Source organism: Lygodium microphyllum, chromosome 6 (genome assembly GCF_053477565.2).
Source record: "Lygodium microphyllum isolate KBCC chromosome 6, Lygodium_microphyllum_v1.1.10, whole genome shotgun sequence".
Classification (NCBI taxonomy): Eukaryota; Viridiplantae; Streptophyta; class Polypodiopsida; order Schizaeales; family Lygodiaceae; genus Lygodium; species Lygodium microphyllum.
Window position 1 is genome coordinate 138,406,362 of NC_141140.1, and position 24,618 is coordinate 138,430,979.

Here is a 24,618-nt window from a genome sequence, read left to right on the forward strand (position 1 = left end):
ACATGTGTCAACAATTGTGTGCTCTTTCGAGGAGGCTATGGGACTATGGAGACATGTTTGAAGTATGGTGCTCACAAGTATCAACAAGACTTGCAAGAGTAAACTGTCTCTAAGAAGGTTCTTGGACACTTTTCACTTATACTGCATATATGTCACATGTTTCATTTATGGCAGGCATAGTGAGCTTGACAAAGTGGCATGCATGGAATAGATCCACAGATGGAGACCAACAAATATCAATAGATTCACGCACATGGAGCCACATTGACTCCACCTTTGGAGGCTTTGCCAGGAGAGCCAAGGAATATTTGGCTTGGTCTTGCTATGGATGGTGTGAATCCCTTCGGTCTCCACTCAACTTCTTACAGTGTGTAACATGTAGTCCTTGTAAACTACAACATTCCATCATGGCTTTCTATGAAGAAAGGACACCCGATCCTTAGCTTGCTCATTCTTGGATACTACAAAGTCAAGAACATGGATCTCTACCTCCATCCATTATTTGATGAGCTCAAGATTTTTTGGGAGAAGGAGGTCGCTATGGAAGACATGAGCAAGCACGATGGTCGACGTCCAGTAATATATGAGCCATGCTCATGTGGACCATGCATGACTTTCTTGGATTCAGGTAGTGCTCAAGTAAGTGGGTATCTTGTTCTCATTGTTGATATCTAACATGGCTCATTCAAGCTTGCATTGACTAGATAGGGGTATTGTGACAAGTATGGTTACCTCGGGTTATCATACATGTCCATTATGTGGGCCACAGTTAGACTCCTGAAAGTCACATACAATAAAGAAGATGGTATATCAGGGTATGTCACTTTCTTGCCGGAGGGTCATGAACTAAGGAAAGTTTTTCTTAGATAACCTCTAACATGAGTGAATGCCCAAAGCTTGTACGAGTTGAAAATGGTCCAAAATGCAATGGTTCTTAGTTTTCTACGAGTTGTATTCGACCCATTTACAGATCAACCATTTGTTTGATTCCATGCATATTTCCAATAATATGGGCATCTTATTGTGGGAACACATCACAAGAAAGAGAGACAATGTAGGGGCAGAAATGGATTTGAAGGAGGTAGGTAAGATGGAGGCGCTAGTGAGCTATGATGGTTGCTTGCAGTTACCTCGTGCTCCTTGGATCTTATCCACTAAAGAAGAGAACATGGTGAAGCAAATTATCATGTCTATCCACACCTCGATGGGTATGATGCATTCCCCCATGTCTGCTTTTTCTAAAGACAACCAACTACTAGGGCTAATATCCCATGATTGGCATAAGATATGCCAGGTTTGTCTTGACCTTGATAGTAACAAGTAACCTCGATATTTTTCTATTTAGTGTCTACTTGATATTCGTAATGCTTCTCTACTTTTGACCATTTGTACTATTGATTGGTGATTGCAAGGTGCCTCACTCCAAAAATGGGTGATTTATAGGCTATCAAATTTAGTGCAATGGATCTCACAGAAGAAGATCAAGACATCCTCTATTAAATCCATAAGGTGGGAAGTGGTGGAGATAATCTGTCTCTTTGAGAAGTACTTGTCCATGAGCATGCTCACGATACAAACTCACCTCTTGGTACATCTCGTAGATGAAGTGGAGATTGCAGGATTTGTCCATACGTGATGGATGTTTTTCTTAGATTTCTTCATAAAAATCCTAAAGGGCTTTGTGCCAGAACAAGCTCAGCTAGAAGGTAGCATGGCCGAAGGCTGGCTAGTGTCAGAGGTATTAGTGCATATGTTGGAGTGACAATCGATGGTGGATTCAGATAACAATATGCTATGGTCATGGAAGGATGATGATAGACTGACCAAAGATGTGGTGGTTGGAAATGGGGTAGAAAAAAGGATGGATGGTGCCATGAAGGAGAAAGTGAATCATTTTTGTATGTTCCATCATGCATCCATGGAGAACTGGCTCTCTAGATACAAGCAGACCATAAGTGGAGATTGAGGGACCTGTCCGTATGCGATCGATGCTCTTCTTAGAGCTCTTCACAAAAACCCTAAAGGACTTTTTGCTAGAATGAGCTTAGCCAAAAGATAGCATGGTTGAAGGTTGGCTAACGTCGGACACATTAGTGCATATTTCGGAGTGATTACCATACGATGGTGGATTCAAACAACAATATGCTATGACCATTGAAGGACGCTGATAGAATGAATGGAGATGTGGTGATTGGAAATGGGGTAGAAAAAATGATGATGGTGCCATGGAGAAGAAAGTGAATTGTTTTTTTATGTTGCATCATGCATCCATGGAGAAGTAGCTCACTAGGTATGAGTAGTCCATAAGAGAGAAGTAAGAGGGATCACGATTAGAATTTTGACGTATACACCATTGATCAGTTTGATATCCCAAGGGCATGGAGAAGATGTTGCGGTTTATGTCTATGTAGTGGTTTCATGAAGCTTTGATTACAACTTCTCATGAAGGGATAGAGGTCTCTACCGTGAAGAGTGGGAATTCTTGAGGGGATGTACTTCGAAGGCGACCACATAGTTTATTTACTATCATATCTAGATTTTATGCACAGTAACTAATCTAACTGTTTCAGTGTACAATACAAAATCTATAGTGCTGCGTGGTTGTACCACAGGTGACATTTTCGAGTTGAGTGCATCGACAAAATGCGCTCCACAATAAGTTGTGGTGTCATGGCAAAGTTTAAGTAAGAGAGCTGAAGGTGGCCATGGATTTGAATATCATAATAGATGAGATGGAGTATTTTGGCAACTTGCAAAGTGTTATCACAATGGATTACGATAGCTTCTCCATGATCATATTCGATGTACAGTAGTTTAAAGTGATATTGGAAGGAGTTAGGGTAATTATTCAGTGAGGTCCATCTAGATTTTTGGAGTAGATTCTGAGAAAATATGGATGGATTTGCACGACATGTTTGTCCTTCCAAGGCATTATGAATAGGTGCATGACCTTTTTTATTTATTTTTCCACAACACAAAACAATCACAAATGTTGATTCACTCTTATACATGATATTGAATAGGTAATCTTCTATCGAAATCCTCGACAACCTTGACGGGGATGTGTTATGCCATCAACACCTCAAAGTGCATGAGTATATGATGAAAGCAATGTTCCCAATGTGGACAAGGAGAGTATGCACGTAGAGGGTGTTAAAATGTTAGATGTAGAGCATGGTAGGAGCTATGGAGGTTGGAAGATGAAGATTAAATTCATGTTGACATGGACAATGAGTAGACAATCGTTACACAAGTGAATTAGGTTCCAAGATGGAAGCTTGGACTCATAAAGGCAATCTTGTGTATTGGACTGTCAATGATAGTGACACTAATTGAAAGAGGAAAGCATCATGATATTGTATTCATCATTATGAAAGTGATAGTCAAGTACAATGCTTTATAGAAGTTGGATTGTTCCACTCTCCTCACTGTGCATATGGGATTCAGGATAGCTCTTCCTGGAGTATACATCATTTTTCATTTCTCAACACCCCCCCTCAAATGATGAGTCTATACACTTGGTAGATTTTTCCCCCCTACATGGTGACATGGCTCGAGAGACTAGCTCATAGGTAGCCTAGTCAAGTTAAAGCTCAAGTTAAAGCTTGAAACCTTACATCTTTGGCAAGGGTTTTTACAAAGCAAATCCACAAAGGGAAAAATAGAGATCTGCTATAGAAAAATATATAAAAGATACAATGAAAATTTCTTTAGAGCAATTTGTCAGAGTTTTTGATGGTAGCGAAAACATCTTCTTCTTCTCTTCTTCATTCATGAACTGGTTCTGGTGGTGATCATTCTGCATATGCTATGCTCTTTTTTTGTGGAAACATTCACTGGCTATATGGCCAGTCTTGCCACAGTAATGACATATAATCCAATCCTTATTGTTATTGATGTTGAGTCCTCGGCCATGGCCTCTTTCTCCATAAGTGCCCTTGGTGTACAAGAGATTGTTATTGGTGGTGTATTCCTTTGCATCATTGCTTTTAACTTTTCTTTCTCCATTAAGTAGTGAGTGCTCAATATCTTTAAGTGAGAGATTTGGAACATTACTTAGGGTGGGCACAAGATTTTCATATGGATCCTTATTTACACTTGCAAGCAGTACAACTATTGCTTCATCTTCATCAATATTCTTCTTAAGAGTTGCAAGTTGGGTTTTTAGGCTCTTGAACTTGTTAATGTGTATGGTCATAGAAGCAATATCTTTTATATCCATTTTATAAAAGTGCATCAGTAATTTTACGGCTTTTCAATTATTTGCTTGGGTACCAAAGATTCTATCAAGTTCCTCCCAAGCAGTTCTAGCATCTCTGATGCCAAAGATATAATGTGGCACATCATCACTTAGTCCCCAAGCAATGATGCCTAGTGCCTTGCTATTCATCTTCTTCAATTCTTTGGTTTTTGGTGGAGCTACTGTAAGGATCCCGCTTTCTGAATCTTCTTCATTGTGAATATTTGGCAAACACAAAATCGAGTTGCAAAAAGCATTCCAACAGTGAATTTTCCACAAATATAAATAAATCTTTAGCCATTTTGTAGATCAAATAACATTAATGTGGTTTCTTCAACATGGCTAGCTGAGAGGGTTGATATTTGCACATTTGATATAGGGGAACTTGGTACAAGTCAGAAATGATATCCTTTTATGGGGATAGATGAGCTTGTGCTAATGTCAATTATAGCTAGTCTAGAGAAATGAGATGTTTGTAATAAACGAGCTTGCACCAATGTCAATTCAAGGCTCAAATTTGATCCATTTTACAAAGCGGCCAAGATGCAATACATGGGACATTTTAAAGCTATAGATGAAGCAAAGTGCAAAATCAAGTTTGAAGGAAGTGACGTTGGGGGTGGGGGGTATGTGTCACACCACTAACCATTGGGGGGAACGTGGGAGGGAGAGGGGAAAGGTTGGGGGAGAGAGAGAGAGGGGGGTATATGCCAAACCACTAGCCATTAGGGTTCAAGAAAAGAATCAAGATAGATGGAAGATAGAAAGAGTCCAAAAGGATTCTGTGTATTGCTCTTAAAAGATTTTACACAACTGCAACTACACCCTCACGGTTATAAACATTACATCTAAGTCAATTACTCAAACTAAACTCTTCCAAGAAGATAACTCGGACACTCTGTGTAATCCAAAAGAATTCTACTACATTAGACAATGAGAAACAATGTCCCTTTCATATCCCAATGTATCCACCAATAGTAGACAAGTAGAAGCCTTGAGTAAGAAACCCTATATCAAAGCTTGAAGATAGTAGTCCTATCCTATACATGAAGACAATAGTCCTATCATACACTTGGTTACAACTTTTTTTCTCTCTAACTTTTTTCTCCAAACTCAAAATATAGTTGTATGGGTACTCAAATAAATCGAAACAGACTTGGTCTACAAGCCTACATGGGAAGGATTGCAAATTTCATATTTGAATAGCCAAAAATTATCATAGAAAACATTGCTCCTTTGTATTTTTAGGCATGGATGCCTTGTAGCACTAAAGATAACTCTTTGCATATATTTCAATCCACCCACAAACCTCATTAAGTAATTAGAACTCAACAATGGATATTCATACTATTTTGGAGACCAATTCTAAACCTAGAAAATATGTCGAGATCATGAGTAAGTATTCCATAAGCATATGCCTAGAATATTTATATGGATATATTTTTCTTATTTTTCCTTCATTCAACATGTAGCCACGCGACATCCATCCCTCGAAACATGCACATCCTCAGGCATGTGTCATCGCTAATCATCTTCATCTCCAAGATTAACTCTCAACCACAAGTTTCCCTCTTCTGCTCCAAGTTCTTTATCTTTTGCAAGCTCTTCTTCTTCTTCTTCCTCTACAATATCATCATGTGGTGTATCATGCATAAACTCTTTCATTGCACATTATTTTCATTTTCTCCTCTTGATCAATTTGATCCTACTCCTTGCTATGGGTGGGTGGGGGGGCAGGGCAGGATATGTGTCAAGTCACTAACCATTGGGGTTCAAGAAAAGAATCAAGATAGATGGAAGATAGAAAGAGTCCAAAAAGATTCGGTGTATTACTCTGGAAGTTTTCACACAACTACAACTACACCCTCATGTTACAAACATTACATCTATGTTGATTGTTTAGAATAAACTCTTCCAAGAAAACTTGGACACTCTATGCAATCCAAAAGAATTCTAGTATAGTAGTATAATGAGAAACAATGTCCCTTTCATATCCCAAAGCATCCACCAATAGTAGACAAGTAGAAGCCTTAAGAAACTATTAAAACCTTAAGGATATTAGTCTTGTCCTAAACTTGGTTGTGCATTTTGCTTTCTCTCTAAATTTCTCCTTAGAACTTAGAATAGTTATCCCTGTACTCAAATCAATTGAAACAGACTTGATCTACAAGCCTACATGGTGAGAATTGCAAAATTCATCTTTGAATAGCCAAAACCATCACTTATCATAAAACACATTGCTCTTTTGTATTTTTAGGCATGGATGCCTTGTATCACTCAACACAACTCATCGCATATGTTTTAATTCATTCACAATTCTCATTAACCTATTGGAACTCAATAATAGGTATTCTAAAAAATTTGGAGACCAATTTTGAACCTAGAAAATCTGTCAAGATTATGAGTAAGTATCCCATAAGCATATATCTGCAATATTTATATGGATATATTTTTCTTATTTTTCCTTCATTCAATGTGTAGCAACACAACATTCATCCCCTCCAAACCTGCACATCCTTGGGAAAGTACTACCACTACTCATATTCATCTCCAAGATCAATTGTCAACTAAAAGTCCAAGTTCTTCATCTTTTGCAAGCTCTTCTCATTCTTCCTCTACAATATCATCATGTGATGTATCATCCATCAACTCTTCCACTGCATTTTATTTTTCTTTTCTTCTCTTGAATAATTTAGTCCTCATAGTTGCTGGGGGGGATATCTCAAGCTACTAACCATTGGGATTCAAGAAAATAATCAACATACATGTAAGATAAAAAGAGTCCAAAAGGATTATGTGTATTGCTCTTGAAAGATGTTACATGACTGCAACTACACCCTTCGGTTACAAACATTACATCTAAGTCGATGCTCAAACTAAATTCTTCTAAGAAGATAACTTGGACACTCTACATAATCCAAAAGAATTCTATTAAAGTAGTACAATGAGAAACAATGTCCCTTTCGTATCCCAAAGCATCCACAAATAGGAGACAAGTAGAAGCCTTAAGTAAGAAAACATGTATCGAAATCTTGAGGACAATGATCATGTCCTAAACTTGGCTCTGCAACTTGTTTCCCCTCTAACTTTCTCCTTCAAACTCAAAATATGGTTGATCAAGTACTTAATTCAACCAAAATAGATTTGTCTCTACAAGCCTACATGGGAAGAATTACAAAATTCATCTCCCAATAGTTGAAAATGTCAGTTATGATAAAACACATTGATTTTTTGTATTTTTAGGCATGGACACCTTGTAGCACTCAAGATAACTCCCTACATATATTTTAATCCACCCACAAATTCATTAAGTAATTAGAACTCAAGTATGGATTTTCATACTATTTTGGAGGCCAATTCTAAACCTAGAAATTTTGTCCAAATCATGAGTAAGTATACCATAAGCATATATCTTAAATATTTGTATAGATATATTTTCTTTCGTTGAATGTGTAACCACATGACATTCACCCCCTCCAAACATGCATATCCTTAGGCACGTGCCATTGTTTCTCATCTTTATCTCCAAGATCAACTATCAACTTTAAGTTTCCCTCTTCTACTCCAAGCTCTTCTCCTTCTTCTTTTACATATCATAAAACACGTTGTTTTTTTGTACTTTTAGGCATGGATGGCTTCTAGCACTTGAGATAACTCCTTGCATGTGTTTGAATCTACCCACAAATCTCATTAAATAATTAGAACTCAATAACATATATTCATTCTATTTTGAAGACTAATTCTAAACCTAGAAAATCTATCAGGATCATGAGTAAGTATCTCATAAGCATTTATTTGGAATATTTAAATGGATATATTTTCTTATTTTTCCTTCATTGAATGTCTAACCACGTGGCATCTAGCCCCTCCAAACTTGCACACCCTTGGGCATGTTCTATTGCTACTCATCTTCATCTCCAAGATCAATTGTAAACTAAAAGTTTCCTTCGTCCACTCTAAGTTTTTCATCTTCAGCAAGATTTTCTCTTTCTTTTTCTACAATTTCATCATGTAATGTATCATCCATCAACTCTTCCACTAAATATTATTTTACTTTTCTTCTCTTAAACAATTTGATCCTCTTCCCTAGTATGGGAGGGGAGATATGTGTCAAGCCACTAACCATTGGGATTCAAGAAAAGAACCACAATAAACGAAAGATAGAAAGAGTCCAAAAGGATTTTATGTATTGCTCTTTAAAGTTTTTACACAACTACAACTACACCCTCAAGTTACAAACATTACATCTAAGTTGATTATTCAAATTAAACTCTTCCAAAAAGATAACTTAGACACTCTATGCAATTCAAAAGAATTCTAGTATAGTAGTACAATGAGAAAAAATGTCCCTTTCATTTCCCAAAGCAACCATCAATAGTAGACAAGTAGAAGCCTTAAGTAAGAAACCATGCATCAAAACCTTGAGGACATCAATCTTATCCTAAACTTGGCTACAACTTGTTTTCTCGCAGACTTTCTCCTCCAAACTCATAATGTGTTTGTTTGGGGTACTCAAATCAATCGAAATAGACTTGCTTTACAAGCCTATATGGGAAGGATTGCAAAAATTATCTCTAAACATCCAAAAAGACCACTTATCTTCATAAAATACATTGGTTTTTTGTACTTTTAGGTATGGACACCATGTAGTACTCAAGATAACTCATTACATTTGTTTTAATCTATCCACAAATCTTATTAAGCTATTAAAACTCAATGATGGGCATTCAAACAAATTTGGAGACCAATTTTGAGCCTAGAAATTATATCAATATCATGAGTAAGTTTCACATAAACATTTATCTAGAATATTTGTATGGATATATTTTTCTTATTTTTTCTTTCTTGAACATGTAACCACATGACATCCACCCCCTCCAAACCTACACATCCTCAGGAATGTGCCACTGCTACTCCAAGATTAACTCTCAACTAAAAGTTTTCCTCTTCTCTCCTCCAAGTTCTTCATCTTCTACAAGCTTGTCTCCTTCTTCTACTACAATATCATCATGTCATGTATCATCCACCAACTCTTCCACTGCATATTCATTTACTTTTCTCCTCTTAAATAAATTGATCCTCTTACTTACTATTGTGGTGGGAGGGGGGGGGGGGGGGGAGGTATGTGTCAAGCCACTAATCATTGGGGTTCAATAAAAGAATCAAAACACATGGAAGATAGAAAGAGTCCAAAAGGATTCTATGTATTGCTCTTGAAAGATTTTACACAACTGCAGCTACACCCTCGAGTTACAAACATTACATTTAAGTCGATTGCTCTGACTAAACTCTTCCAAGAAGATAGATCGGATACTCTATGAAATCCAAAAGAATTGTAATATAGTAGTATAATGAGAAACAATGTCTCTTTTATATCCCAAAGCATCCACCAATAGTAGACAAGTAGAAGCCTTAAGCAGCAAGAAACCCTATATCAAAACCCTAATGACAGTAATCCTATCCTAAACTTGGCTATAACTTGTTTTTTCTGTAAATTTCTCCTCCAAACTCAGAATATGGTTGTCCAGTACTCAAATGAACCAAAAAGACTTGGTCTACAAGTCTACATGGGAGGATTTGCAAAATTCATCTTTGAATAGCCAAAAATGCCGCTTATCATAAAACACATTACTTTTTTGTATTTTTAGGCATGGATGCCTTGTAGCATTCAAGGTAACTCCTTACATACATTTTAATTCACCCACAATTCTCATTAAGTAATTAGAACTCAATAATGGGTATTAAATCAAATTTAGAGACCAATTTTGAACCTAGAAAATCTATTAATATCATGAGTATCCCATAAGAATATATGTGGAATATTTATATGGATATACTTTTTTAATTTTTTCTTCATTGAACGTGTAACCACAAAACATCCACCTCATCCAAACCTACACATCCTCAGGCATGTGCCATCACTACTCATCTTCATCTACAAGATCAATTTTCAGCTAAAAGTTTCCCTCTTCTACACCAATTTATTCATCTTCTACAAGCTCTTCTCCTTCTTCTTCTACAATATCATCATGTGCTGTATCATCCATCAACTCTTCCACTACATATTCTTTTGTTTTTCTCCTCTTGAACAATTTGATCCTGTTAGCTACTATGCATATCCTCAATTCAGTCCCATGTGACTCTATCAAGGCATATATCGCATTGTCATAAGCATGATTTGCTATGTATGGTCCAAACCATCTCTTTAACTTTTTTCTTATGATGCTACAGTGGTTCTCAAGGCTACTATCACATATACTAAACCCCAATATCCTTCTTCAATAGCTCTAGGCCTCAACTTGTGTCAACTATCAAATCTCTCGTTAGGCCACAATCTTGCCTCTTTGAATCTTTGCACTACTCTGTGAACATCTTCCAAACTTCTCTTAAGTTGTCAAATTTTGAGTGTTGAAAGCTCTTCTCTAGTCATGTCACTCTGCCATGGTAGCATACTCCAAGTAACAACACTAGTCTCTATGGACATCACTACCTTATTTCCATACATAAGTTCTATAGACATATATTCGATAGTCACCCCATGTGTGGTTTGGCTTGCCCATAGAGCATAAGGCAACAACTACAGCCACTCCTTGATCTTTCCTCCTCAAGCCTTAGCCATATATTCTATAGACATATATTTGATAGACATATATTCGATAGTCACCCCATGTGTGGTTTGGCTTGCCCATAGAGCATAAGCCAACAACCACAACCACTCCTTGATCTTTCCTCCTCAAGCCTTAGCCAAGGCCTTGACTATAGGTGGATATCCTCTTTTTCTATTTCCATTCGCCTTTAGATTATAGGCTAATGTCAATGCTAACTTGATGCCAATCCTAGAGGTAAACTCCCTTACTTCATTAGCATCTAATTCACATCTATCAGTCGTTTTTCCTTGCCTACACACCTGTACCTACAAAACACTTCTTCAAGAAGGAACTTATATATAGTAATGGTGGTCTTTGTTCTCAATGCTCTACCTTCTACTTGATTGGTTAAGTCTTCTCTTGCCAAGACAATGCACCTCGTCTAATATAGGCTAACTAGCATTGTCACCAAGTAAATCATCCACATGTAATGCAAACATAGTGGATAGGTAGGATGCAACTCATCTATATGTCTAACTAAAGAAAAAAATTGAGAATCTTTGCATGTCTCAACATACTAAGAAACCTCTCAATATATTCACTTCCACCAATAGCATTCTTTTAAAGCAAGACTTTCTTTGTTCTATGTTAGCTGCTCTATAGCACTCAATTGCTCATCCTTTTGCTCAAAAATCCTCTATAGCCCTAGAGTGGAAAGCCCCTTGTCAGGTTTGAAGACCCACTTTAGAAAATTTCTTTTTGTCACACAATCTACATCTTCAAGATAAAATTTATCTTTTAGAGCTCTCTTGAAAACAACCCATGTAGTCCCATGCTTTGTATAATTGGATTTACTCTAGTCCATAGCTCATAGGCCACAATTTTATCAAAATATATTGGCATCTCTTCAATTTACACCTTGGCCATCTCAAGCTTTTTTGCATAAATATGGATAAATCTGGTAATATATCATATGTCAAATTTCTTGACTTCTACTATGATCTTCTTCAAAGAAGTAGTCACAACTTCTTCTTATTTAAACATCCTGTAGGTCCTCATGAAGTCTCTAGGTCTAACAGCATCATCATTTGGATGCATGTTGTCGAAGGGTTTCGAAAGCAATGTCGCGACTTCAGAAGTCCTTGAGAAATTCCAAGATGGAAGATCAGATCGAGACAGTTACAAGACGAGACTTTGCTGACAAGGTTTAAGTGTATTACAATTTTGGTTCAAGTACAAGTGGCAAGACGGATTACAAATATAATGATCAATCAAGAGAGTCAATCCTCTCAAGAAAACCACATCAAGATCTATATCAGAATACAAGAGCTTCAAATATGTCATCCAGTCTTCAAGAGAATGTCTTCAACTCCAATAAATGATCAAGGCAAGAAAATCTGCTAATCCAATTGCTAGTATCTTTCAACAAGAGTATCCTCATTGAACTCGCTTTGCAGAGATTTTCCCAAGAGTCTTCAAGGTTTAATACACTGCTCCAAACTCAAGAATTTTCCCCTTTGTTCAAAGCTCTAATTTTTATGAGTAATGAAAGATGACAATAGAAATTACTGTTCCAAAAACTCTGCACCTTCTTTCCCTGTTATTATGATCCCAAAAAAAATCTATGGATGGTGGTTGATTATTTCTCAAGAATGCAATTGCTGCTGCAATAGTGAGCCCTGCAAGTATTATGTCCATGAGGCTTTTCTTTTCCATTCTTCATCCTCAATCCATTCACGCAGTACAGAGGATTGCAATCTCTACTTTTGTGTTCCCAGTCCTCATATGAATCCAATGCGGTATCGGCTTTTTTGTTCTTTGCTTCTTGGCTAGCGGAAGGACTTGTGGGAAAGCATGGAGACAGATTTAGCTCGAGAAAGATCCTTCGATCTTGTCACTAATCCTGTTGGTCAGTCGTGTTGATTTCTAACAGGCTCCTCTATGGCATTCCAATCGGTGAAATCATTAGCAACCAGGCCTCCTATTTTGCAGTCCTCTCTGATTCGTCTCAGCTTTGTTGAACTCCTTTAGAGTCACACTCGGTCTATGTTTCGTAATAGCTCAGCTTTTTGTTCATCACCTCCATGTCCTGCATCGTCGTCACGATTCATTTGTGTCTTTAGCTTCATTGTCGCTTCTCTTCTCCTCAGCTACATCGACTGAGAGAACTTCTTTGCTGCATCGCATCCTCCTTTCAATGTCGAGCCTCCTCCTTTTTCCCCACAATGATGCTAGATCATCATTGCCTGTTTGCACATAGATCATGCTAATGGCAGTTGTCACCTTCAGAAGTATCTTCCATTGTTCATCCTGTCATGTCCCTAAAAGCAGGTCGAGCCCATCAATCTTAATTGGACTGGTTGCAACGCCATATCAAGTCTTTGTCTAATCTACGAAAGCTATGATCCAACCACGATCCTCCTAGAAAGTGTGATGTCTTCGAGTGGAGCCTCCCTGGGCCAAATCACGAAAGCAGAACTCCTCACGAACCAGGAAGGGAAAAAAAATGTGTGTGTGTGTATCACGCGTTCCCGTCAGCCACGCACTCTCGTCCCCAAACTAGTTTTTTTTCCCCATCAGAAAAGCTTCCCTTCCGATTAATAAAGCGGCTGGCTTTTCTTTCAGCCATTGGGTGATACATGTCAAAAACAGCTGCTGCTGCTCTATCTGGTACCGATGCTTTTGTAGTTTGAGAGGGATTGTCCTGTATGGAATCCCGACCTTTAGGAGTTGTGTGGCTTGGGTTGCCAGCAGAAACAAATTAGCCAAGCAAACATATGCTGCAGCACATTTATCATCCAACTGTAACACATGCTCAAAGGCCCATTTCACAAGCTCCACATTTACCTATTTTCGACAAGCACCCAACAGGGCCAAATCAAAGTCTGGAACATTCTCAATGACACTTATTGCTTTGTTAAAGTGACCTGCACGACTGAAAAGATCAACCAGGTAACTATGATGTTCTGAACTCGGAATGATGCAGTAGACAATGCGCATAACACCATAATATATTTGCCCCTCCTCCACTAGACCTGCATGACTGCAAGTAGTAAGCAAAATGCTGAAAGTGACACCATCTGGCTCAATACATTCTCCTCTCATTTTGTTGAATAAGTTGAAAACCCTTTCAACCTTACCAAGCCGAGCATATCCTACCATGAATGCAGCCCAAGAGACAGTATCATGTAATGGAAGCCCATCAAATGTTTCTTGCGCTTTGGCAAGTGCACCACACTTGGCATACATGTCCACCAATGCAGTGCCTAGCATAATATCATGATTCTCTAATAACCCCAGCCTGCAGACGTCAGCGACGTCGAAAAAGTTTCAAAACAGTGTGAACCTTTGGTGCCCTTCGCTTAATTTCCATTGCAATGATACCGAAAACAAGTATTTCTACGGCTGAGTTAGTGGCATACCAAAAAGATCCACTTATTCCATATGTAAAAGTCTCATTCGTTGACTATAATATAGTTAAAACCTATGTCCAATGGCTGACAACATCTAGACAGACACCCTCTAGTTACATGTGATGATAAGAAGCAAGTGCCTTGACAAATGGTCCATGTTCAGCATAACCTTTTTGGTGGATTCCACATCTTGGATGCGCAGCAGTATGACATCCACCCCCTCTAATCCTGCGCATCCTCCGGATGGGCCAACTACCCATGATCGTTATCATCAAGATCCACAAACAGATCAATCTCTTCATTATGCATTTCCGGTATATCAACAAAATTATCTGTCATATCATCTCTCTCTTCCATTGGAGTTTCTTCTCGTTGTTCTTCTCTTGCAAATTCTTCCAATGCATAATCTTCATCATCTCTTTTCTTGAAAATCTTGATTCTTTTTCCAGCAATAGGCACTCTAAGCACTGTCCCATCCAATTCTGTCAACTCATATGTTGCATTATCAAAGACATGTCTGACTATGTACGGCCCAAACCATCTTTTCACCATCTTCCGAAGTGCAGTATGCTAATTTTCAAGGCTGCTATCAAAGACTAATACCCAGTCTCCCTCTTCTATTGCTTTAGGCCACAAGCGATGCCTGCTGTCAAACCTGTCCTTATTTCTTAGTCTAGCAACCTTCAACCTGTCAATAGCTAGCTGAATATCCTCTGGTCTTCTCTCCAACTATCGAATTCGAGGAGCTAAGAGCTCCTCTCTCGTCAAATCCTCTTGCCAAGGTAAAACTGACCAAGTCAAAGCACAAGTCTCAGTTGGCATAACAGGTTTCTGACCATACATCAACTCTGCGGGCATATATCCTGTGGTAACATTGTGAGTCGTACGATCAGCCCATAAAGCAAATGGTAGAAGTCTTGGCCATTCTCCAATCCGTCCTGTGCATGCTTTGTCTAATGCTTTCACTATCGACGGATGCCCTCTTTCACTCTTCCCATTTCCCTTTGGATTATATGCTGTAGTTAGAGCCAACTTGATTCCTAGTTGAGAGAAAAACTCCCTAGCTTCATCTACATCCAATTCACCGCGATCCGTAGTGATCTTACCCACACAGCCATACCTATAGAAAATTTCTTCCAATAAGAACTTACACACTGCACTAGTGGTCTTTGTTCTCAAAGACCTACCCTCAACATGATTGGTAAGATCCTCTCTAGCCAAAACAATATACCTCATCTGCCATAGACCCATAGGCATAGTAACCAAATCAAATACCCACTTATAATGAATGCATAGCGGATAGGTCGGATGAAGCTCATCTCGATGATGCACTACCGAATACATTTGAAAATCTCTGCATGTTTCTACAAAGTGAGAAACATCTCTATACATGCCTTTCCACCAATATTTCTCCTTGATTATCTCATAAGTAGCCCACACTCCTCTATGACCAGCCCAAGGACTCTCATGAAACTCCCTCATCACTTGTAACTGTGTCCCTCTATCGCAGACAACCCGCAAAGGTAATCTACCTCTTTTCTTTGGATGCTTCCAAAGAAATCCGTCCTTGAGAAAATAACCATAGGCTTTCCTTCTGATCTTCTTGAACTCTTTATCTGTCCATTCATCTCTTTTTCTTAGTGTACTAAGGTACTTGCCAATCTGCAACAACCAATCTCCAACATAGAGTTCTTCTATGAAAGCCACAATATCATAGACATGGCAAACATGATCAACCATAGTGGCTGAAATTTTTGCATCATCCTCTTCTGCAAGCAGAGTCTCCTCATCATCATATCTGGCTCTAGACAACATATCTGCCACCACTGGATTATCCTTCCCTGCTATGTGTTTAAATTCCGGATTTAATGACTTGATGTATGCAATCCATCTCAACATATCTATATTCGGAGTAGAGCAACTCATAATCATACCAATCAATGGCAAGAAATCTGTCTCTACCACAACTGAAGCTCCAATAAAGTACTCCTTGTCACATTTGAGAGCCGTAACAATCCCCAGTAGCTCCCTCTTAATTTGCGGATATCTTCTCTGTCTCTCATTTAGGACTTTCACCCCAAACCGAATAGCATACTTGTTTCCATCTGCATCATCTTGACCCACAGCCCAACCTATGCCAATTGGACTAGTGTCAACTATCAATACAATAGGCCTTCCGCAATTATAATCCGCTTTTCTAAGAGTAGGAGCATTCTGCAATATTCAATTTCCGCATGGCTCTAGTGTGGCTCTCATCCCAATAGAATTTCTGCCCCTTTCGAAACAGCTGATATAAACAATCTGCTATGTGTGCAAAATGAGGTATCCAAATCATATAAAACACACAAGCTCCAATGAATCTCCGTACCTTTGAAGTGGTAGAACAATACTTCGCAATCTTGCCTATAGCATTCACCTTATCAAAGTGAGGGTTTCCTGCCATAATATCCACACATATGTCTAATAATGACAACCTCATTCACTCCAAAAATAGATATTTTCCCTGAAAGTGTCAAGTTCACTTCTTCTAACCTGGCCAAAATCTTCTCACATGCTGAAATATGATCAGCCACAAAGGATCTGCATCCCTGCTCATTTAGACTCTCATTTTTCTCTTCTTCTGCACATCGCTTAATGGGCACATCATCCAAGAAAGGCATAGTAAGCTGAGGTATATAATCACGAAGGACCTTATGCATGGCATTCATCATATGCGCAACAGAATTAGTGGCACCTTGAGGCAAGGTACACATCCTGACAAGCCCAATAGGAGTTCTCATGGTGGTTATGTCCCTGCTTTCCAAAGCCAGCTGAAACTGATCATATCCCGAATACAAATCACCTAAAGAATAGATGGCACGTCCAACAAATGTCTCTGCAAACTCATCCACAACTGGACCTATACCAACATTCTTGATAGTAACTCTATTTACTGGCTGCATGTCCTGCATAAATCGGAGAGTACCATTCTTCTTTGGAACTGTAAACCACCTATTTGAGTATGGTGCAGATAAAGGCTCAAGAATTCCCATCCTGATTTTCTCATTCAACAACTCAATCAGCTTTGGCAGGTGTGCTTTAGGCACTGGAATAGGTCGGAGATTCCATGGAATATGAGGAATAGTAAAAATCACCATAGGAGCAACAATATCAGGATTCACACATCCAATCTCATGCGGGAAAAAAGCAAATCCCCTTCCATGTCGCTTAAGCATCTCCTGAAAGCATTGCTTCTCTGTGGGTAGCAAGAAATCACCATTTCCAATTTTCAATTCAGCAAGAGTCTCTGCTGAAAATTTATGGCCAATATGCTCCAGATTCCTCAAAATTGGCTGTTTGGCAGCCCTCTCTATTTGCTGATCACTGTCAGGTGGAAGCGGTACAACTACCGGCTTCACCTTCTTATCCACAGTCTTGTATTTTGTGTCAACCCTGACTTCATTATGCTCTTCTGCATTACTCAAATCTTGCTGTAAATCAGCAATTCTGCATTCCAGTGGCTGAATATCCTCAGCCCTCTACTCTATCGACTGCATAGGAATAGCCCTAAACTCTGAATGCTGAAATATTTCAGCAGTAAACTCTATTGGCTGAAAATTTTCAGCCCTCTGTGTCTCTGTAAGCTGATCATAATCAGCCGGAAACTCTGTTTGCTGAATTTCATCAGCACTCAACACTTTTTGCTGAGCCACCTCAGCCTCTGACTCAATCTGTGACACAAAATCTGCAATTTCATGAAACATGTCAAGGGATTACACTAATACATTACTGTGACAACTCTGCATATCAGTTTTCAGCATATCTTTCATCTCTTCCATCGTATCTGCACAAATCATACTGTCATACATCCCATCTATGTGCTCATCATCCTCTAAAATTCCTGCATTTTTCAAATTTTTCTCCTTTCTGCATATGTACTGCCTGGTAGCTCTAGGAAACCTAGAAATCTTCTGATAGCTCATCGAACTATTTGTTGAAATCCCAATAAAACCGAAGGAGAAAACACTGCTGCCAGGAGGCGAGAACTCCAATCTCCTCTGCTCTGTACCACCGTCGTCTCGCGAAACGGCGGTACCTAATGAAAACCCAAATCCCTCACAGTGGAAAAAGGTGCATCTCTGAGAGTATCTTTGTTTCTAACATGGTTCACACACACAGTCATAAACTGTACTGCTCTCATACCATCTTTACTGTGAATCTGTGCATAAGCAGAACCATCATCCATTACCTTTGTTTCCATGCGCATCTCTGTGAGATGAATGGCTATCCAAGAATTATGGAATAAGAGCATGAATCCTGCACAAAGAAATGGAAATCCTCCTCTACATCACCAATAGAAACCCTGACACTGGGACAGGCAGCATACAAATCACCTGCAGTATTGTTGGCGGCTCTCATACGCCACCCATGCTCTACATCCATAGGCCATCTGTTACTTTCATAAACTCCACGAACTATGAGATTAATCTCTGAACCATGATCCACCAAAGCAACATAAGGCACATGTTTCTCTCCAATTTTTACCATCGTCTCTGTAGTTTCCCTAGCCCAATGATTCCGCGAAAAGTGACTATGCGGTATCAAGATAGGCTCATCAGTTTCAGCATAATGCATAGGATGAACCCTCTTCTCTACCTGCGGAAAAACAAAAGCATTCTCAACCATAACCTCATCCTCATCCTCATCCAACTCCCCAATCAAAACTCCCTGTGTATCAGTGGTAGGCAATGCATGTCTTTTCCTCTTCAGGATCTCTTAGAACTTATCTTGAAACTCTCTTTTCGAGATGCCCAAAACCTCAGAAATAGTGAAAGTCACCTCACTGCCAAGTATCTTGTCATTAAAGATTTTCTTCATGTCCGTAGATGTCTCAATGTCGGACATCAATCTACACCCTTGCTTCTTTCTCTCTTTAGGCTCTTTCCTCTTTTCTCTCTTTTGAGCATCTTCCATCTGTCATTCTGGCCCTGATCTCAAAGACGGTCCTGCAGTAGGTGGAGTAACAAACTCACCCCCTCTAGTCTTTTTAGCTGCACTTGGATTTTCTTCATTCCTCTTACGCTTCTCCTCAACAAGTACATCTGCTCTCTGAGACTTAGCCAAATAAGCATAAATAGAGTACCTGTCAATAGGCGAATCCCAACATGTCTCAGATCTGATGCTAGAGCCTGCACTAGTCAAAACAGTTCGTTGAATTTTTCCCTTGTTTGTAGTCTCCATAGCATAAGTCCATAGTGTTGACTGATTCTCTGATCCCTTCTCAATCTAGAATCCATATGCAGAAGCATCTCCTCTAGCTGTCACATAAGAAGTACGCGCAGCCATGTCATCCACTAACTTCCTCATCCCGCCTTTCCCAAAGTTGGTAGCAAGCGGAGCTCCTGTTTCAATCAATCAAATCTTACCATCCTGTCCCCAAAATACCAAATTCTTCCTCCTTGCATCCTGAAAAGATTCACAATCCCTGCAATGCTGATGGTCCATACTATCGCACCAAATACATCTCTGATCTCTCCTAGGTGCAATAGGAGCACTCCTAGGTGCAGTAGGAGCACTAGAAGAAATAGTAGACGCAGTCGAAGCAAACTGCTCTTTCAATTTTCCCACCAACTCTGCTTTAACTGACTCCAGTGTCAAATCTGTCATGCCTTTGATTATGTCATCAAGAGAGGTAGGCACCGATGGAGCAGATGGTTTTGGAGCAGAAGGTGCTGGCATCGGTCGTGGAACAGGAGGAATAGGTGGAGTGGAAACAGTAGGCACTGGCATAGGCCAAGAAACTGGCTGAGGAGGAGAAGAAATAACAGGGATAGAAGCAGGCATAGGAGCAGAAGATAGTGTTGGTGTCATAGAACCATTTTGTAGGCGGGTCTTCCATATCCTCCTCTTGGTCAAAGTCGAGACTGTATCCTGGGCATCCTGCCAATCCGTTTTAAGTCCCATGGGCTTCGTGCGATCCTCAAGAAGTTCTCCCAATTCTTCCTGAAGAGCAGGATCTGCAGCTTGCAAGAAAAGCTCAACTTTTTCAACATCCAATGCTCTTTGTTCAATGGCATCAAGGTGACTATACCTCTCTTCAAATTCCTGAATCAACTCTGAAGCAGCTAGACCTTTGTTTGGCATGTAGACCCACTCTCGGAATGACCGCCGAGTAGCCATACCAAAGTCCTCAAGGAAATATTCTTCTTTCAGGGCCTTCTTAAAATCTTGCCAATGTGTATTTTGAATAAAAAGATCAGTCACTTTTGCCCTCAAGGCGGGTGTGACAAGACCAAGGAAGTACTTACTCATAAGTCCAGCTGGAACTCCGAAAAACCCCATCTTGATCTCATATGTCTTCAAATATGCTGAAACATTACGGCCATCAAATAGCTTCTTCTCATTCTCAACTGCTTCAATCGCCTTAGTCGCGCTATTTGCATTCTCCTGCTCCGAATAGAGTTGCCTTTGCTGAGATAACTGTTGTTGATGCAATTGTTGCTGCTGCTGCATATACAACTGTGTCTGCTGCTGATTTTGGAGCTGCATATACATGGACATATTCTGCAAAATCTCCTTTAGATCCTCTGTTGAAGTAGACGCCGCAGTCATTGATGGAGCTGAAGTAGAGGACGCAGCTGGAATTGTAGAAGAGGCTGAAGTATCTCCCATCCTGAAATTTCTGAGATGCTTTCACATCGGGTTCACCAAAGATGTCGAAGGGTTTCGAAAGCAATGTTGTGACTTCAGAAGTCCTTGAGAAATTCCAAGATGGAAGATAAGATCGAGGCAGTTACAAGATGAGACTTTGATGACAAGGTTTAAGTGTATTACAATTTTGGTTCAAGTACAAGTGGCAAGACGGATTACAAATATAATGATCAATCAAGAGAGTCAATCCTCTCAAGAAAACCACATCAAGATCTATATCAGAATACAAGAGCTTCAAATATGTCATCCAGTCTTCAAGAGAATGTCTTCAACTCCAATAAATGATCAAGGCAAGAAAATCTGCTAATCCAACTGCTAGTATCTTTCAACAAGAGTATCCTCATTGAACTCGCTTTGCAGAGATTTTCCCAAGAGTCTTCAAGGTTTAATACACTGCTCCAAACTCAAGAATTTTTCCCTTTGTTCAAAGCTCTAATTTTTATGAGTAATGAAAGATGACAATGGAAATTACTGTTCCAAAAACTCTGCACCTTCTTTCCCTGTTATTATGATCCCAAAAAAAATCTCTGGATGGTGGTTGATTATTTCTCAAGAATGCAATTGCTGCTGCAATAGTGAGCCCTGCAAGTATTATGTCTAGGAGGCTTTTCTTTTCCATTCTTCGTCCTCAATCCATTCACACAGTATAGAGGACTGCAATCTCTACTTTTGTGTTCCCAGTCCTCATATGAATCCAATGCGGTATCGGCTTTTTTCTTCTTTGCTTCTTGGCCAGCGGAAGGACTTGTGGAAAAGCATGGTGACAGATTTAGCTCGAGAAAGATCCTTCGATCTTGTCACTAATCCTATTGGTCAGTCGTTGGTTGCTAACAGGCTCCTCCATGGCATGCCACAACCGGTGAAATCATTAGCGACCAGGCCTCCTATTTTGCAATCTTCTCTGATTCGTCTCAGCTTTGTTGAACTCCTTTAGAGTCACACTTGGTCTATGTTTCGTAATAGCTTAGATTTTTCTTCATCACCTCCATGTCCTGCATCGTCGTCACAATTCATTTGTGTATTTAGCTTCATCGTCGCTTCTCTTTTCCTCAACTACATCGACTGAGAGAACTTCTTTGCTGCATCGCATCCTCCTTTCAATGTCGAGCCTCCTTCTTTTTCCCCACAATGATGCTAGATCATCGTTGCCTATTTGCACATAGAGCATGCTAATGGCAGTTGTTACCTTTAGAAATATCTTCCACTGTTCATCCTGTCATGTCCCTAAAAGCAGGTCGAGCCCATCAATCTTAATTGGACTGGTTGCAGCGCCATATCAAATCTTTGTCTAATCTACGAGAGCTATGATCCAACCACGATCCTCCTAGAAAGTGTGATGTCCTTGAGTGGAGCCTCGCTGGGCCAAATCACGAAAGCAGAACTCCTCATGAACCAGGAAGGGAAAAAACAATCTGTGTGTGTATCACACGTTCCTGTTAGCTGCGCACTCTCATTCCCAAATTAGTTTTTTTTTTCCCCATCAGAAAAGATTCCCTTCCGATTAATAAAGTAGCTGGCTTTTCTTTCAGCCATTGGGTGATACATGTCAAAAACAGCTGCTGCTGCTCTATCTGGTACCGATGCTTTTGTAGTTTGAGAGGGATTGTCTCGTATGGAATCCCGACCTTTAGGAGTTGTGTGGCTTGGGTTGCTAGCAGAAACAAATTAGCCAAGTAGACATATGCTGCAGCACATTTATCATCCAACTGTAACACATGCTCAAAGGCCCATTTCACAAGCTCCACATTTACATATTTTTGACAAGCACCCAACAGGGCCAAATCAGAGTCTGGAACATTCTCAATGACACTTATTGCTTTGTCAAAGTGACCTGCACGACTGAAAAGATCAACCAAGTAACTATGATGTTCTGAACTCGGAATGATGCAGTAGACAGTGTGCATAACACCATAATATATTTGCCCCTCCTCCACTAGACCTGCATGACTGCAAGCAGTAAGCAAAATGCTGAAGGTGACACCATCTGGCTCAATACATTCTCCTCTCATTTTGTTGAATAAGTTGAAAACCCTTTCAGCCTTACCAAGCCGAGCATATCCTACCATGAATGCAGCCCAAGAGACAGTATCATGTAATGGAAGCCTATCAAACGTTTCTTGCGGTTTGGCAAGTGCACCACACTTGGCATACATGTCCACCAATGCAGTGCCTAGCATAATATCATGATTCTCTAATAACCCCGGCATGCAGACCTCAGCGACATCGAACAAGTTCCAAAACAGTGTGAACCTTTGGTGCCCTTTGCTTAATTTCCATTGCAATGATACCGAAAAGAAGTATTTGTACGGCTTAGTTAGTGGCATACCAAAAAGATCCACTTATTCCATATGTAAAAGTCTCATTCACTGACTGTAATATAGTTAAAACCCATGTCCAATGGCTGACAACATCTGGACAGACACCCTCTAATTACATGTGATGATAAGAAGCAAGTGCCTTGACAAATGGTCCATGTTCAGCATAACCTTTTTGGTGGATTCCACATCTCGGATGCGCAGCAGTACGACAACGTGATCTTCCATTTTTGTCGAATATGGATGTGGCTTCTCATGTACAGTTCACCTTTTGGGGAGGGGAGGGGGGGTTATGTGTCAACCCATTAAAAACTCGGGTTCCCGTAGGTTCTCATGAAGTCTCTAGCTCTAACAGCATCATCATTTGCATGCATGTGATCTTCCATTTTGTCGAATATGGATGTGGCTTCTCATGTACAGATCACCTTTTGGGGTCGAAGGGGGGAGGGGGGTTATGTGTGAAGCCATTAAAAACTAGGGTTTAATAAAATAATAAAGGTAGATGGAAGATAAAAAGAGTCCAAAAAGATTCTATGTATTGCTCTTGAAAGACCTTGCACAATTGTAGCCACACCCTTGATTACAAACATAGGATCTAAATTGATTGCTCATACTAAACTCTTCAATAAGATATCTTGGGCACACTATGCAGCCTGAAAGAATTCTACTATAGTAGTACAATGAGAAGCAATATCACTTTGATAGCCTAAAGCATCCACCAACATTAGGCAAGTAGAAGCCTCAAGCAAGAAACCTTGTATCAAAACCCTAAGGATAGCAACCCTATCATCAACTTAGTTGCAATTTGTTTTCACTATAACCTTCTTCTTGAAATTCAAAATATGGTTGCTTGTACTAAAATTGATAGGAGCAACCATGACCTACAATCTTATGTAGAAAAACTTGTGAAACTCATCTCTAAATAGCAACAAATGTCACTTTTCATAAAACACCTTCCTTTTTTGGTATTTTTAGGCCTAAATCCCTTGTAGCACTCAAGATAACTCCTTGTATATTTTCATATACCTAAATTCTCATTACATTATTAGAACTCAATAATGGGTATTCAAGCTATTCTAGACACCAAAGTCTCAACCTATAAAATTTATTAGGATCATGAGTAAGTATCCTACAAGCATATATTTTGAATGTTTATATGGATGTCTATTTATTATTTTTCCTTCATTGAACATGTAACCATGCGACAACAAAGAAGTGTCTAACCAACATTTTATCATTAATTCATGGGTTTGAGATGCGATTTTATACCAAAATACCTTAGGTTGAGTGGAAATGCAATGTGACCAGTCAAAAAGGCCAAGATTTGAAGGGGTGTGAACCGATTTAAAGGGGGCAAGGACCAAAAGAGAAAG

The 24,618-nt window shown here is 39.4% G+C and overlaps 1 protein-coding gene across 1 annotated transcript; it reads right to left on the reverse strand.

Moving 5' to 3' along the window:
• Positions 1–22,366: 22,366 nt before the first annotated feature.
• On the reverse strand, positions 22,367–23,137 carry LOC148035197 (pentatricopeptide repeat-containing protein At4g16835, mitochondrial-like). Its single transcript, XM_087680785.1, has one exon. It carries the CDS (start codon positions 23,135–23,137, stop codon positions 22,367–22,369), a length of 771 nt encoding a protein of 256 aa, XP_087536911.1.
• Positions 23,138–24,618: the final 1,481 nt, after the last annotated feature.

Bases quoted from the DNA above. Each gene is read 5' to 3' on its own strand.
- LOC148035197 (XM_087680785.1), bottom strand. From the start codon at position 23,137: ATGCCGGGGTTATTAGAGAATCATGATATTATGCTAGGCACTGCATTG.